Source organism: Dioscorea cayenensis, chromosome 5 (assembly GCF_009730915.1).
Source record: "Dioscorea cayenensis subsp. rotundata cultivar TDr96_F1 chromosome 5, TDr96_F1_v2_PseudoChromosome.rev07_lg8_w22 25.fasta, whole genome shotgun sequence".
Classification (NCBI taxonomy): Eukaryota; Viridiplantae; Streptophyta; class Magnoliopsida; order Dioscoreales; family Dioscoreaceae; genus Dioscorea; species Dioscorea cayenensis.
Window position 1 is genome coordinate 27,243,716 of NC_052475.1, and position 17,292 is coordinate 27,261,007.

Here is a 17,292-nt window from a genome sequence, read left to right on the forward strand (position 1 = left end):
GATATTCATTAGAGCTGCTTGCCGGTTAGACTTTAATGACACTTCCTCTCTTTAAATGGAGATGTTTTGTTCATGCTCAACATTATAACTTAAGAAATATAGATTGATTCAGTGGAGTTTCACCAAGGTGGTTTCCCTTTAAAATATAATAAAAAGGTTCTTGCAGACGTGATTAATCTATCTGCATAAAATATGAAATCATGTAACGTTGTTTTTGCATCCACGTATTTAATTTGCCACATACATGCGTATCTGGAAATGTTTTGCAGGTACAGAACTCAAGCTGATAATTATGGATAAAAACACACACACACAGAAGGACAATGGTGTCCAAGGTAGCCACAAAGGTTTCTAACAAATAAACAGTAAGTTTATTAGAGAATACCACCTGGAAGATTGCGTGAGATAGTATCAAAGATTTGTCTCTGTTTGCAAAGATCGCTTTTGACAGAGTTTGTTGTGTATATGTTGCACAATCAGATCAATAGCCACATGATTATCTCCACCACGGGGCATGATAATATCAGCATACTTCTTTGTTGGCAGTATGAAATTTTCAAAAGCAGGTTTGACAAATTTGGCATACTGCACAAACAGCATGCAAAGTTAAGGCATGCAGAGAAGTAAAAATTAAACAATTTGATTAAAAAAACATGAGCAAGTTAAATTGCTGATTGATGATTTCATATTTTTCTTTGAAGCATGCATCATATGAGTATTATAGCACTCAATACACTTGCATAAATGTCCTTGCTGCCAATTGCCATTTATGGCTTTTCAGTCCAGAATGATTAACTTGGGTTTAAAAGTGCACTGACCGTTGAAAACACAATTCTTTGTGAGTTTCAAATTGTTTAGACGAAAATATTCAACCAAAATAGTTTTTTTCATCATTTTAGATCTGCTCTCACCATTAAGCTATGAAGACCATCCCAGAAAGACATTCAAGCATCTGAATTTTCAAAAATAAGGAAAAAAAAAAGAGAGATGCAAGTGTATGTAGGCAATTTGAGAAGGGATATACACACTTACAAGTGTATAAAATATGCATGATGAAATTTACTGGCATATATTATGCCTATAGCATTGATAACCATCTAGAAACTACAATGTCAAAGCATATTTAAAAGCAGGTCACATTAAATATGAAATCAATCATGACTGACTGGTTTTACTAAGTGATATGGAGGCGACGTGATAGACCCCATCATGTTTCAAGGTCCACACCTTCCATTAATAACAGGATAAGAGCACTTTTAACTCTTTCATGTCATATGTCTCGCCCAGGATCTCTTACAGTCTCAGGGCTTCCTTCAACTTTTTTCAATCCGACTTGAGGCAAGTTTTCAGAACTGGTTTGTTCTGTAGCCATGAACCACTTATTTCAGTTGTATGCCTTGACCAACAAAGGATCTTTATTGCAGTCATTGGCTCTCAATTTTGGTGTAAAATCATTGTTCTGACTTAATCCATGACAGAACACATTTGTACTAAGCTCTCTATACAGCTACAATTTCAGCATAGAAGGGTATCAAAAATAAAATTGCCATGTTGTACCCATCTAGGCTTGTACTGGTAATAGGGGCACTGATATTTCCATGTGTTAAATCTTTTAAATGGCTAGAATAATTAAAATTATTTCCCCATAAACACTCAGAATTCTTATGTAATCTCCTTTCCTGAGAATATATTAATAAAGCTGTCAAACTTTAATCTATAGAAACGGGGTTAGCATCCACATTTTCTCACCAAGAAACTAAACAGGGTTTGCATAACCTTGCAGGACTCTTTGCCACTTGGATCACATTCAATAGCCACATAAAGCAGCTAATCTATGAATCATTTGGATAGGTAGTCTACACATAACAAGAAATGCAAGTGTGCCACCATAGTAAGAAATCACTTGACGCTCACTGATGCACAAACTAGCCACCCTTATAAGCTACTTTTACTCCAATAAAATAAAAAGCTATTGACTAAAACTGATATTTCTTTTGACTGACAAAGAAAGGAAATGTACCATAGAAGGCTTCAAAGAGCAAAGTTCACAAACCTGGTCAAGGACGCCTTTAATGTCTCTACCCCTATCAACCGTATCACGCCCTATTCTCCTTGCTAAGCGAACATCAGCATCTGGACTAGGGAAACAAAAGACATTAGAAGTAAAAAAGATCAACAATCAAGCTGTTAAAACATGTAAAACAGAAGTACAAAAATTAATACGGCAGAAGAGTGTTTACTGCTGACGTGATAAACATTAGCAAACAAACACTTATTTAATCCAAATTACATTGTTAAATAACTACAATTATGTACAGACCTCCAGAGTTACGATAGCATGTAAAAAAGATGAACCAGTACTTAAGGCTCCTTCCAAACAAGGTCAAGGAGGATTTAAATGTATGCAAGCTCACAATCACATGCAAAGAGGTTATTTTTTTTTTATCTATAACCTCGATGCAAAAAATTCCCAAGAAACTAATAGTCTTTTACACACAGCCACCAACTCCTGTCCTCATGATAAAGTTGTTTACCTGTATCAACAAATATCTTCATGTTCATCAAATTGCGCACACGAGGATCATGGAATACCAAAATCCCTTCCATAATTACAACATCGGAAGGATTGACCTGACATAGAGTGAGAGCCAAAGTTAATGTGGAGATCAAGCAAAACGGAAAAAATTGAACTGGGCTGTGGATTCACCATGATCAAAATAAAGCAAATATAAATGTTTCAAAGACCTTTTTTGTCTAAATCAAGTAACAAGAAAGCACTATTCATTAAGGGACAACAAGCATACTTGCACCCAATGAGGATGCAAGCCAATTATGTAATATGGTAAAATGAAGAAATTAACACCAATACATAATAATGTTGCTTTTTGTCAAAGGATGTGCACAAACAGGGAATCTGGTGGATCCTTGTGTAAAGAGGGCCTTCAAGCAAGTATACAAAATGCTGCTTCATTAAGCAAGCCAGATGGTTGATTCATGTAAACTTACAGCCTCTGGTAAACATTGCTAACAGAGTAAGCTGATTCCCACTTACCTTTCTAGCTGGAAAAACGCTCTTATGATTTTTAAAATCATAGTTGGGAACATCCACAGCCTGACCTCGCATCAAGTTCTCCATGCAATTAAGTAGTTTTTCAGTGTCAAAGGCATCTAAAAATAAGAAATAAGAATCAGATAAGAAATAATTATCCCATTGGAAGAAAAGATTGAGGCAATGCAAGGTATTAATACGGTTGTATTCAAAGTAATTCTAATGATATAATTAACCAAATTTATTGAGAACAAGCAATAAATTAACCTTTTCTTTAGAGATATAGCTGATTGTATTGAAAATAGTTGACTTAATATGATAAAAAGTTGTCTGTATCAAAAAACAAATTATAATGTTTTTGCCACTTGAGGATTTCATAATGTAAAGAACACATTCTACTTTAATCATAGCAACTTTGAAGAAAATAGTGTATGGAATTCAGAATTGGTGCCTGATCTGCAAAATAAAAATCATGGCAAAAATTTTGGTAAAAAAAAAGGCAGAACCAAATCTTGATTCTGAGGAATTTTCATCTCTAAGTCACTGTCCATTCATGGATGCAATTTTATCCCCTATTTGAGTGGCAATTTTCTTCTCATCAGTATGTATGCAAGCTATTTGCCTGTTTGAGTTGCGCTTTTCTTCTAGTAGTGATTTACATGACTAGCTTGTTTGAGTGAGCACTATGAGATTGCTTCAATAGCCCCAAGCCTAGTACTTTTCACTTAATTTCTTCATCCTAGTAGTATCAGAAGTCAAAGCATAAAAACAGACCCTTCTTTCTCAATCTAATCTTAGTTAATGTGCATGCATAACAAATTATTACAATTAATCAAACATAAATATCATATATAACAAACAGTAGCAAAAGCAGTATATAATGTGCACCAGATTTGATAACTAATTAAGGGAGTGAATATTGGCATATCGCACTTCAATATTAAATGAGAAATGAGCTGAACATAACTTCAATGGCTATGAAAAATATCCAACTACACATACAAAAAGGTTTTCCCAAAGTTTGAAGAAGGAATACTTCACCAGGATGATCGAAATTGTATTCATGAACTCGTAACAGTTCCTCTTCGGTCAAATTGTTATAGAAGGAATCCTAAAAGACATGCCCAGATTCAGTTCAACAGTAAAATTTTATGTCTACTGAACCATGATAATATATATATAGACATATTGTAAAACATGACACTTCAATTGATTTTAGAACTAATACCAATGCAATCTACATCGATTTGTTATTCTATTGAGTTAATGATCAAAATAAAGGAGGCATGAATGAATAAATGCACTAGCAAAGAAAAAAAATACGCCATGAAAAACATTAGAATTTGAATAGCTTCACCATCAACATCCATCACCCTTCAACATAATAGCCTGAAGCCAATATTGTCCAAAGTGTGCATGACTGGAAATCTACCCTACTGCTTAAGGGGAACCATATCATCCAAAATCCGTTCTTACAAAAATAAACAGACTTATGAATTTGAAAAGGCCATGCAACACTTTTAATCTTTTAATATAGCCCCACATATATTGTTCTAATGTCACTTGAACATTATGCCTCTAATTTTCTGCTGGAGAGTGAGTTGATTTTGAATGACCAAGAAAAAGCATTGACATCTAACCCTGCTATGTGCCCTGATACCTTCATGCTTCCCTTTTCACAAAGCAAATTTGTTGAGAACTCTCTTTTCAAATATTGAAATGGGCAATGAAACTGGCATGTAAAACATACTTGATTAACAAGCACAACACGTTGATCATGGAGCTGCTCTATGATCATGTCGCATACAGTTGTTTTTCCTGATGCTGTACCACCAGCAACTCCTGTATAGTTCATGGTTAGATTGAATTTTGATAAAAAGCAAATATCACACCAGGTTCACAACAAAGACAGAACAAATTGCAGGACAAAAAAATAATCCGAATGTAACCCCAGAATCAAGAATAGACAAAGGAATCAAGGCATAAAAAAGCACAGTATTATATTTAATATGACTTCAGCTGAGGCCACAATGAGGTTCAGCATTTATACCGATAGATAAAATTAGAGCAAAGATTATTATTGGAAATCTTAGAAAGCATGTATCTACATATTATGAAGTCTGACAGATAAGTAACTCAAATAGCAAACCTTTGTGGGGAATTTAGACTAAAAACAAGTAACATCAATTTACAATGATAGTCTGTTAATGTTCATAAATTCAGGAAATTGAATCAGTTTAATGAATAACAGTGAGTGGGAAAACTGACCAGCAGAACTCTTTTCTGCCCAGTAAACTCACTGTGGCAATTAAAAATCACAAATTATATATATATATAACCAATTGGCAATATAAACCTAGGGCCATTGTGGTGACTAAGCTCTGATATGAATACACTTTCCTCCTGTAGCAAACCAAAAATGGTGCAGCAAAGGCAAGAAATATGCTGTTTTTTTTTTCCTGAATTGACAATCACTTGGTTAAAGATCAAGCATTTATTCTGGAATGACAATCACTTCAATCACATGGCTTGCAGGGATAATACTAGGATTGGCACTAAGCATTACTCAAATACAGCATTTAAGCATATCTCTAGTCACTATATCTTCTTGCAACAAGTTCCAGTGCACACACTCATATAAAGATTTATAAAGAAAATCATCTGTTAATAGTCTGTTAGTGCATTTGGAGGCAAATCAAGTAAATATACTCTAGCATGTACAAGGCCAATAGGTTTCTATCCATGTTTTCTTTTCTTTGTCAAAAGGCAAGAGCAAATCAAGCAATATTTATATTCCAACCATAAAAGCATGAACAATGCCACTAGAAATGCTTGATCACACAATAAATTTGCTCTTTCCTTGCCAGACAGAGAAGAAACACTCAGTCCATGCCATTTATCCAGCATTCTCCCACATGCATCAGGCCCACAAATCCACAGATTGAACAATATTTGTTGAATAAATGCACTACCAAGGTGCACTTGAATTTAAAACAGCCTAGATGATAAGTGAAGTATGAAGGACACACGCACTGATTAATAAAATAATTGTTGTTGACAAAAAAAGCAAATAGTCTTTTTGTAAACACCATGAAGTAAGAACAAATGTGTCAAAGGATCTAAACACAATGTACCAATTACGAAAGGCTGCCTAGGGAGCTCTAGCTTGGCCGAGATTGTTTTTTGATTTTCCCTGGAACTTTTCTCACCCACCCCATTGAGATGAAGGCCAGAAATTTGAACGCCATCTGAAGCTTCAATCAAATTTTCCACTGGCTTGGAACCCATGCAGTCCAATCTAAACATAATTCAGATAAATGAAATGCATCTCAATATAAACAAATAATTATTCAGAATAAATGTATCTCAACATACACGGGTAATTATTTAGAAGAAATGCACCTCAATATACAAAAATAATTATTCGGAAAGCAATATATCCAGTGAGCCTGGATATTCCTACACAGAGCATAACAAATTGCAGGATCAATGGGATAGTTCACTATTTTTTTTTAAAAAAAATAATATATCTACAAGAAATTACCAAGAACTATATCGAATTGAATCAATGATTCAAAGCAAGATTTACATCTCCAAAAATATAAGCAAAAGGAAGAAAAAAAATCATTGAAAATAACATCGTCTTGAACCCATATATACTTCAAAAATATCAAATCTATGATCTAACTAGCATACCATGAGATTAAAGAAAAGCAAAACACAAAATCACCAAGAATTTCTTTTCAATTATTAAAATTCCACAAAGAACAACAGCAACTTCAGACAATCAATGCCGATACGGAGATTTAAAACTCAACCTCAAAATGAAAAATCTCAGAAGAAAAACACCTCCCTCGTCGATGACGCTGACTGGTCAGATGATAACGGATGAATTACCGATCGAATCGAGGTCTCCGAGGAGTGAGGAACAAGGCGAATGGGATTGGTGCAATTAGGTACCCGAGCTTGGCGATAGAGACGAAGACGAGGGCTTCGGAGGGCCGTTGAGGGTTTGAAAGCGGGGTGGAGAAGGGGAGAAGGAGTCGAGGGTTCGATGGGGCGTGGCGAGAGCCTCGCGCTCGCACCATGCACGCACTTGAAGGCTTCGGTGATGTCCAAATGAGGCACCACCTGGCATCGTACAGCGTTTGGCTATAGCTATAGAAACAGTAATTTTTTATTTATGCATTAAATTACGTTTTTAATTAAATATTTAATGCGTGTGATTCTGTGAGTAATATTCTGGGATATTTTTTTTTTTTTTTTTGAAATAAGTGGGATATTATTCTTAATAAAATCGCCATCAATTATATTATTTGATTTATTTCTTTTCATAGGTGTGAGAATAATAACGATTTTATATAATAAGTATATAATTAATTAAATAGTGGGTCCAATGCCTAAAAATAGATATTATATTATATATATATATATAATATTCCGCACAGATATATATATCCAAAACAGAAAGAGGAGGGAGCTCTCAGCTCGCGAGATAGCGGCCCGGGATTCGGATTTCGGGCACGAAATTTCAAAACCAAAATCACACCAAGCCCGCCTTCAATGAAGTTAAATTACATTTGAAATCCGCGACGAAACCAAAACCCTCGCTTCCCCATCTCCCCCACTCCCCCCAAATTCCTGGTTCCCTCCCTCATCTCCCGGCCCGATCTCAGCCCCGGAGATGCCCGAGACCGTAGAGGAAGACGAGAAGAAGGACCTCGGCCATGGATCTTCGCCGGAGGAAGTCCAGAAGGAAGAGATCAGCTCGGTGAAGAGTCCTGTCCGAAGAGGGAGAAAGCCGAAGACAGAGACTTCCGAGACGAAGCCGAAGGAGGCGGAGGAGGAGAGCGCGGAAAAGAAGCAGAGGAGATCGGTGGGCACGCCGTCGGTGGAGAGACCTGCGAGGGAAAGGAAGGCTGTCGAGAGGTATGCTGCGTTGTCACCGAGACGGGTCACGCCGAGCAAGATCCCGCCCATTGAACAGGTGAATGTCATGAGTTTTTGGGTTTACTGGGATTATTGTTGGTTCTGGAGGCTTTTCGTTCGAGGTGGATCAGGGTTTCGTGGCTGTTTGGTTATTGGGTTGGTTTTTTGTTTGACTTCTTCCTTTGTAGCTGTGATTTGAGCTAGGGTTTTACTGAAATTAGGGTTTTCCTGTTTGGTTACTACAGGGTCCTGGAACTAAGCTGAGGGACATCCCAAACGGTACACTCCCTGCAACTGCTATGTTACAAATTCTGTTGGTTTTCCTTCTCCTCTCTAACACTATTCTGCAATGAGTTAGTTCTGACTATTCTCAAGCTCAAAGCAACAATTGTTTTTGTCATGCTGTTGTCTTGCTATCTGGATGCATTTTTACCCCATGATCACCAAGATGAACCAAAATACAGCAATTTTTTTTTCTCCTGTCTTTTATTTATTCCAAACATGTTCTAGCCTCATTCTAGTAGTTGGATGTTTTATTCTGCTATGCCATTCATTTGACCCCTCATCTTTAATCCCTTTTAGAACTAGATACTTTCCCATTTGTCATTTCTGTAAACAATGATTTATAAGAATGGTTAAAGATTTAGTGAACATAAAACTCCTACAACTTTATCAGAATATTATTTTGTTCTGTTCTCTGCAATTTATTGACACATAGTCTGAACTGTAAGAATATCCTTCAGATCCTGACTCTTATGGTTTGCTGCTATAGTTACATCCCTGAAACTTGGTGTATGATTGTTGGTAGTTCAGTAGGTTCTGGTGTCTTGAATATTTACAAATTTTTGGGGGCCCAATCTAACTGTGGCACATGGTTGTGTTAATTCCTTTTTTTTTTTTTGGGATCCTCTAAGTCTAGCAAGACAAAATCAATCAAGTGTACATTTTAAAATTGCTATGCTAATTAAGTATTCTTTTTTGTTGGATGTTTCTGCTGGAGGTTGGTTTTTATGTTCTGATTTATTTTCATACTGGCATATTTTCCAGTGTCTTTCAAATTGTCGAAAAGAAAAGTTGATGAAAATCTTCAAGCGCTGCATACCATACTCTTTGGGAGGAAAGCTAATGTAAAAGTTCTTTGCTTATTGACTGCATCTGAGCACTTAGAACTAGTTATTTGCAAGTTTATTCTGTAGCTATTCCGTTTGAGTTTCTAATGTTCATTAATAAGTACTTATTTCAGGCACATTATTTGAAGAGGAATATTTCACAGTTTTCTGGTTTTGTTTGGACAAGTGATGAAGTAAGTTGGTTATATATTACAATGTCTATATTTTCATCATGATGAATTTCAATTAGGAATATAGTTTTTCCTTTGTTACTAAAGTAGGAATTCATTATGTTTTCTTTATGGCGTTCAATTTTTTTTCTCAATACCAACATGTTAAACAATCTAATGATCTATATTGGAGTTCATCTGTGAAAGATCTTCTATGACATTGTTGCTTTCATTTTTTGTCCCAACAGCTGCTTTTTTATTGTTCAATCAAAATTTACATTGCAGGAAAAACAGAAGACTAAGGTGAAGGAAAAGCTTGATAAGTGCAACAAAGATAGGTTGCTGGATTTCTGTGAGCTGCTTGATGTATGCACTGTGAAAGGCACTACAAAGAAGGTTAATTAGCAGACAGGAATGTCCTTATGCACCTCTCTTCCTTTTCACTGACAAAAATTAATGTCTGGCAGTACTCCATTTCAGGAAGAAATCTCTGTGAAGTTGATGGAATTTTTGGAATCCCCATATGTTAGCAGGGATGTTGTACTTGCTGAAAAAGAGGTACCATGCTTCTGTTAAAATTCAATAGCGTCTCAACTTGCTTTAGTGGCAACACCATCAACATTTGCCAAGTTACTCTGGTGATTTTATTACAGAAAGCCAAGAAGCGCAAGAGGAGGAGAAAGGGGCCTCCAGAGACAGTGTCAGGTGAAGCATCTTCAGACGGAGATGAGAAGGTATCTGTATCCTTGTTATTCCCGCTTATTATTTTATTTCCTGGTTGTTCAAATTTCCTTCATTTGGTATCATCATAGCTGCAGGTAGTTTTTTTTCTTAAGAGAAGTTGTGCTAGATTCCATTATTGATTGTTATCATATCAGTACATACGATTGATTAATTATTATGGTATGATTTTTATAAGAACACCTATTTATCTTTGATAATATTTGGGAGTGCCTGGTCTAGTCTAAGTTCAGAATAATAGATGTATAAAATCTGTTGGTTATTACTGTATGCAACTATTAATTTAAATGAAGACTGGTGCTGTTCTAATGGCATGTCTCTTGATTATTGAGTGAGCTGCTGGTGTAGGTGCTTTGGTTGTGGTTCACTGTTCAGCCCAAATAATGCAGACAATAGAAATAATTTCAACAAATTCGATTTCCCTTTATTTATTTTTTAACATAGCATCTTTCCTGTTCATATCAGACTGAAGGTAAAAAGGAGCTGACTCAATCTGCTAAATCCGAGAAAGATGATGACAGTGTATCGTCTGAGGCAAAAGATGCACCAACTGATGAACACAATAGTGATTCTGAACACAACCAAAGAGAAGATGAAGAGGCACAAGAGGATTCTGCGCCAAATGAAAAGAAGCGGAAAACAGGTGATAGTGTCAAGTCAAAGGACAAATCTTCACTTGGCAAAAAGGGTCATAAAAGTGAAAAGGGCTCTGGCAAGTCTTCCTCAAAAAATAGATCCAAAGCCTCAGATGAACAAAAGGAAAGTTCTTTAAAGGGAGCAACTCCACGGCCTCTGAAAAAAAAGAGGAAAGCTGCTCCAGATGAGGATTCCATGGAAGCACCAGCAGACAGTAATGACACTGACCCTCCAGCCTCTAAACCCAAAGTGGAAATGAAGAGTAAAGTCCGGCAGAAAAAAAATAAGAAAGGTGCAGAGCAGATGGCAGCCAATGCAAAGAAACCTGGGAGTGGATCTAATGTTTCTTCAAAAGGGAAAGGTCTGTTTCTGTTCTGTATGCTATATAATTCTAGTACCTCAATTATGTTTTATCTAATGTTCATGTGTATCACATCATGTTTGTAATGTTGCTCTTTGATCAATTTTCAACAAGGAGTTTTATTTTATTATTAGGATTTTTCCCTTCTGCTATTCTAGCTTGGCCTTATTTAAAGCATTTGCCTCAGTAACCTATGTAAGCTGTTAGTTTGGTTCTGGCATCCAAGATTTTTAATTATCCCAGTGCTAAACACTTCTTTGACCATGTTCCTTATTATTTTAAATATCTTGTGTGCTGTGTGAGTTTTGTGCATACTAAGCCTTACGTAGTTACCAAAGCATGTTAGCACATAGGGTCTGTGAGATTTGCTGTGGATCATGTAATACAGGAGATAGGGATAGCGCAAATAGTAATGCAATACAAGGAAAAAGCACAAATTTACTGTGGCAGATGAGTCCTTCTGTGTATCTGTTTAAATAGTTTACTGTTAAATATCATCCACGACTTTGAAAGGGCACTTTTCATTTATGACACAACACAGTAGGATTGTAGTTTGACAGGATCAAAAAGTAGTCAGCAGACATAATATGCAGTTGCGACATTTTTATTTTTATTTTTAAAAATTATGTAATTATATTTGTTGACAAAAGCAGATGGAAGTCATCATGAAATCATCTTGAGATTGTCCTATGAACAAGTAGTGCTGTATGCATGTGGGCTCATTTTACTTGATGTGTGTGATCTGTGTGATTTAGAGCATATGCATTAAATTAAATGCTTTTGGTTCAGTACCTCGAAGGGAGTTTGGGAAGGGTTTGGCAAGGTGCAGATAATAATCTGTCCATGAGTATAACATTACCAATGATGTTTGAAAGGAGAAAGAAAATGTCGTGATGTAGATATACTGGTGGCCCTAAGTTGAATGTACCTTTGTTAATTTTTGTTGTATACATTAGCTCATTCTCTTGTATTTTGAAGGATAATGAAAGAAGCTCCTTTTGATCCTTAGAAATGATGCTGATATTCATTATTGGTTGTCTAAGCAGTACCTTTGTATTTAACTTCACACATCAAATGCTGAAGTAGTATGATTTATATAAAATGCACTTGATCTGTTACATGACTGATTATTATACAATGAAAATTGTTAGTATGGTGCTTATCATAGTTTATCTAGTTTAGAATCATGTGCTTTCTATGTAGTTAGTTTGATATTTCTTTAGCGTGTATCTAGTCTTTGTGAAATAAGAATTCACTAGTAACATGTCTCATTCTCTGCCTAAATTCATGTACAATAAATATTAGCACAGTCTGCTATATATATAGATATATATATATTTCCCTCCTGTCATTTTAGGCACATAGTTTGGCATAAGATTTATCTGTTTTTTCTTCCTGACAAATATCTTATATCGTTCCAGTTAAAGCTAAAGCTAGCTCTGGTGAAGATGGTGGCCCCACAAAAGAAGAATTGCGGGAAGTGGTCAGTGAGATTCTGAAAGAAGTTGACTTTAGTACTGTAAGTACATTCCAACACTAAAGCTTTTTATTTTCTACTTCTCAGTGTATTGCCAATTACATAACTTCCATTCGAAACACAGGCTACTTTGGCTGATATTCTCAGGCAATTAGGTAAGTGTATTTGCATTCAGCATTGAGTCTATTTGTTGGTTGTACCAAAGGCTATACAACTGAATTTGGTCAACTATTGCCATTCAGGCGATCACTTTGATAAGAATCTAATGGATCGAAAAGCTGAGGTGAAAGCTATAATTGAAGAAGTAATAAGCAACATGTCTGATGATGAAGAAGTTGATGAAGGAGATGATGAAGAGGGCCCAGAAGGTGAGGGTTCAGATGGAGAGGATGATGGCTGACTCTTTAGGGTAATTTTGTAGCTTTCATTATTCATTGTGTAGGCATGAATGACATTTACATTGTTAGGTTCTGTTGACAGATGTAACATAGACCTTGTTATCTTCAAGCTAGATGTACAATAGTTTCTTTCCATCCTTGGCTCTTCTTATTTAGGTAAAAAATCTCAGAGTTAAAATTTATTATCTGTTTCTATTTTACATTCCTATCTCTCTGTTGTGCAATGAAACCCCAAAGTCACATTATCTTCTGAAAATTGCAGGTTCAAACAGATGTTTCTATTTTTTTTCTTTGTGATTGCCGATTCACCTTGTTTTGTTTTTTTTTTTTTAGCGATTCTTAGATCTAGAGTTGAAGTGACAACTGATTACATGTATTCTTGCGCTTGAAACATGCTTGTGCGCCAATGCAGAAGAGCCTATGTGAATGTGTGTCGGTTGAAAAATCATATTGATCTCATGTGCTTTTTTTATTCTAATTGAAATTCAATTTTTATCTTTTGTTTCTTCCCCATTCACTCTTGATTTAAAAGTGCAATTTGTTTAGAAGGTTTTTAGCAGTCCGCGAGCTTAGCAAACATGACTTCTGTGTGCATATTCACATTTTGTGGGAAGTGTTTATAGTGTGCATATGTTGATATGCCAAAGGTATTATTGATTCTTGTAGTAATTATTGATCCTTGAAATAGGAGGTGGTTCTCAATTTCATCTTTAAAGTAAAAGGTTTATTTGCATTTATGAAGCGGATTATTTTCATTTTTGCTGCAGTTTTTCACTTCTTGTCTTATTTTATTATATGTTGCAACTGATATGGTTATAAATTTAATTTTTAAATACGGTTAAACATCCATTGGAATGGTAGCTGCTCTTCCGTAAACTTAGGACCTATTAGGCAGAGGGGTTCTTTGCTAAATATATATTTATATATAGATATAGCTATCTCTAATTCTCTATATCTATACCATTAAGATATATCTAATTTAATTTTGCATCCAAACATCCTTCTACCAAAAACATGTGAATATACCGGTATCGTTTGATGCGGGTACTCTTTGGATATGTGGTTGGGTGGAAAGTATAATCATAAAACAAATTTGTTTTAAAAAGTTGGAACTAATGACGAGATATTTAAAAATCATACTCAAGTCGAAATTAAAAATAGAATAAGATAATTTAAAATAAAATGTAAGATTATAAAATAATTTCTAAACAAATTTAAAATAAAAATTAAGGTGCATTTTGAAATGAAAAAAGTAGATAATTTAAACTAAAATCATATATTAAAAATGTCATGTGCGTATATCACCGAGTCAAAGGGTATTTTTAAAGTATGATCCTAAAACTAGTTAGTTCGAAACAAATCCGGTCTAATAATCGTTAAAATAGAAACAAATCCTTGATTCTAATAAATGAAATAATATATATATATATATATATATATATATATATATATATATTTCAACCAAAATTAAATATCTCTCTGAATCAAATCCCAACAATTAAATATCTTTATTGTTAAGTAAATCCCAACAATGCCCTAACCTCCTACATGCCAAAACCCTTCCACATTGTAATGTGAAAATTAATTTGACCGAATGGACAAGCAAGCGTCTCTGTTTCTAATCCAATGGCCATCATAATTCATAAGTTCACAATTAAAAGCTCTCACGTGACCATCAACCGCGGACGACATGACCCGCACGTGTCATCCCCAACCCATTAAACCATTATGCATGTCCCTGCCATTCTGTACGGACAGCGACCTTTGTCGACTATCGAGAAATACAACCCACGATTTAACGACCACTCGTAAAGTCCCATCCCTACCCTTTGCCGCCTTTATTGAAGGGTACCATTGTAATTTCCTCACTAAGAGACAAAACTTACACCCATCCGGTTTGTTAAGATTTCCTTCATTTTTTATTTTTTATTTACTTCTTTTAATTTTATTTTTTTTATGTAATATCTTTTTAAATAAATTTTCGTATCTAGATTTTTAATTAATTAAAAAATGAGGGCATAATGGTAATTTGACTCAGTCCAGAGAGGGAGCAAGCAAACTCTGCTCTGTTATATAAGCTGTGAAATTTTCGAAATGATCTTGGATTTTTTTTTTTCCATAAAAAAAAAAGAAGATAAAAAGAGGAGGAGACGCAGAGAAGAAGACGAAGAGGAGATCGCGAGAACTAGTCCAGGAATTGTAATTCTTGTGCGCGATTCAAAGGTGCGATATCGAAACCCTGGTTTTTAGATCCTGTTCTTCATTTTCCTTGTTCTCTTCGCTCCTATTTCCATGCTCATTCGAGCTCCCAGGAGGGTCTCTTTGCCTTGTTAGGGTTTCCGGTAATGGAAACCTAGTTTGGCTATGCATGAGGAATGAGGATGGATGTTCGGGGGCCCCGGGACAGCGCTTTGCTTGCATGTGTACTTCTGGGTGTTAGGGTTGGTGGCGCGTGTCCCGATGGGGCTTTCAAGGCTGTGGAAATGGGTTGAAAGCCATTTAGAGATGGTGTTCTCCATCCTCTGGCGGGGGTCAGATCGTGTCGATCTCGCTGCCTTTCGTGTGGTCTTGGCTCAATCTTCGAGGCCTTGAGGCTCCAAGTCAAATCCTCTTTGTAGCTCTTTTCCAACTAACCTCCTTTTCCTCCATTTCTATAAACTTTGTCTCTGTTTCTAATGCTCTTCGTCTTCGCTTTTCATCTGCAGTGCTGTTCTCATTCCGAACATTCCTCTTCACTTCCTTGGAGTTCCAAGTCTCTCTCTCTCTCTCTCTCTCTGTTTTCCCTTTTCCAATGACCAGTTCGATCTCCGGGCGGCGATGTCCTCAGGCGGCGGCGTTCGCGGTGCCGCTCTTGGTTCTTCTCGCTTTTTTCAGCAGTACGTGATACGAAAACAACCAAACTTTCTCTCTCTCTCTCTCTCTGTTCCTTTTTTTCCCTTTTATTTTTTTATTAATTTGTTTTTTTTTATAATTATTGAGAACTTATCTTTTATTGGACACAAGGTCCCATTCTTTTCTTTTCTTCAAATAAATAAAAAAAATAAACCACGATAATGTTTTTTTGTCTGTATTTATTATTATTATATATAATTCTATATAAATTCTATTATATTTTTTTTCTCAGGTTGTTATTTGGTGCGATCGGAGGGCCGGATGAATCCTCAGCCGACCAAATCCAACGGTATCCATTCCACGGTTCATCGGAAGCTTCTACAGCAAGGTACTACTTGTCGTCTCTTGTTCCCGTCTCTCTGATCGCACGGTTTATCATCAGCCAAGATCAATTCCCAGCCGTCAGATCCCGCACTCATCGTGTGGGCTCCACTCTGGGAGATCCCCCACGTCCCTCTGCTCCGGAATGGAATGAGAGACGGAATCATCCCTCCTTTTTGTTTCTATTCTCATTGTGGTCACCCCCCGGTTACAATAACCGTTGCTCTATGTTCAATTTTTAGTATTTTTAGTATTTTTATTTTTTTTGTTTAATTTTTTTTTTTTTTTTTTTTTTTGGGAAATGGAACGCAGGGGCGGCGAAGACGGATAGGATTGGAGAAGGGTGCAGCAGGGACGACATCGTGTTGATCCAGGGAGCGACGCCGCCGCTGCCGAGTGGCATACCGACGTATACTGTTGAAGTGCTTAACACCTGCGTTGGAGACGATCCGAGCTGCGCTATCTCTGGCATTCACATTAGCTGCGGTTGGTTCAGCTCTGCTCGGCTTATCAATCCCAGCGTCTTCCGCCGTCTCAGTTTCAATGACTGCCTTGTCAATGATGGCCGCCCTCTCCTCCCAGGTTCCTCACTTTCCTTCCAGTATGCTAACTCTTTCCCTTACCATCTTTCCGTCTCCTCTGCTTCCTGCCCTCCTTGATAATAATCATCATCATCATCATTCTCTCTTGTTTTTTGGTTGTCCATATAGCTGCATCTAGGTATATATATACAACTGTATAGGCTCTTGTTAGAAGGGCTATGCATTTTGGTTCGAAAATATAACACGATTTTGTTGAATTTTTGTCTTTTTTTTTTCTTTATTGTTCTGTGACTAAAGGTGGCCAATATCTATTTCTCTCACAAAATAAAAATAAATAAATAAATAATAATAATAATAATAATAATAATAATAATACCGCGTTGTGTTTTATTTGGTTTGGTAGTATTAATTGCACGTAGTATTTGTAGGCTGGCTTGTCTATACCCCTTTAGTAGTTATTAAGTTATTACTATGAATGAACTCGCGCACGAGTGCACGTTTCACGAGTATTTTTGATGGGGGGCTTAATTATAGTGACATTCTCTTCTTTATAGTTAAGACTTAAGAGTTTAAATGAAAGTTAAAATTTTTTTTTAGGACGGGAAGGGGAGATGATGAAGGTACTGGTGGTTGCATGAGTGGGTGGGTTCTGATTGGTTGTGCTGTG

General features: G+C 36.2%; 2 protein-coding genes and 1 pseudogene across 3 annotated transcripts; 2 read left to right on the forward strand and 1 right to left on the reverse strand.

The window, feature by feature from the left end:
- Positions 1–7,126, reverse strand: part of LOC120261843 — a 21,247-nt pseudogene extending 14,121 nt beyond the window's left edge.
- Positions 7,127–7,565: 439 nt separating this feature from the next.
- LOC120262479 (protein DEK-like) lies at positions 7,566–13,110 on the forward strand. The gene is made up of 11 exons (XM_039270602.1): positions 7,566–8,036; positions 8,224–8,257; positions 9,026–9,105; positions 9,222–9,281; positions 9,543–9,653; positions 9,738–9,815; positions 9,911–9,991; positions 10,464–10,995; positions 12,417–12,514; positions 12,597–12,627; positions 12,715–13,110. The coding sequence occupies exons 1-11, from the start codon at positions 7,734–7,736 to the stop codon at positions 12,870–12,872; spliced, it is 1,566 nt and encodes a 521-aa protein (XP_039126536.1). The 5' UTR covers positions 7,566–7,733; the 3' UTR covers positions 12,873–13,110.
- Positions 13,111–14,992: 1,882 nt separating this feature from the next.
- On the forward strand, positions 14,993–16,882 carry LOC120262481 (TPD1 protein homolog 1-like). 2 transcript variants are annotated; one of them, XM_039270604.1, is made up of 4 exons: positions 14,993–15,093; positions 15,576–15,746; positions 15,995–16,090; positions 16,396–16,882. In XM_039270604.1, the coding sequence occupies exons 2-4, from the start codon at positions 15,662–15,664 to the stop codon at positions 16,740–16,742; spliced, it is 528 nt and encodes a 175-aa protein (XP_039126538.1). In that variant the 5' UTR covers positions 14,993–15,093; positions 15,576–15,661; the 3' UTR covers positions 16,743–16,882. The 2 variants fall into 2 exon arrangements, with proteins under 2 accessions (XP_039126538.1, XP_039126539.1); XM_039270605.1 differs by lacking the exon at positions 14,993–15,093 and adding an exon at positions 15,105–15,484.
- Positions 16,883–17,292: the final 410 nt, after the last annotated feature.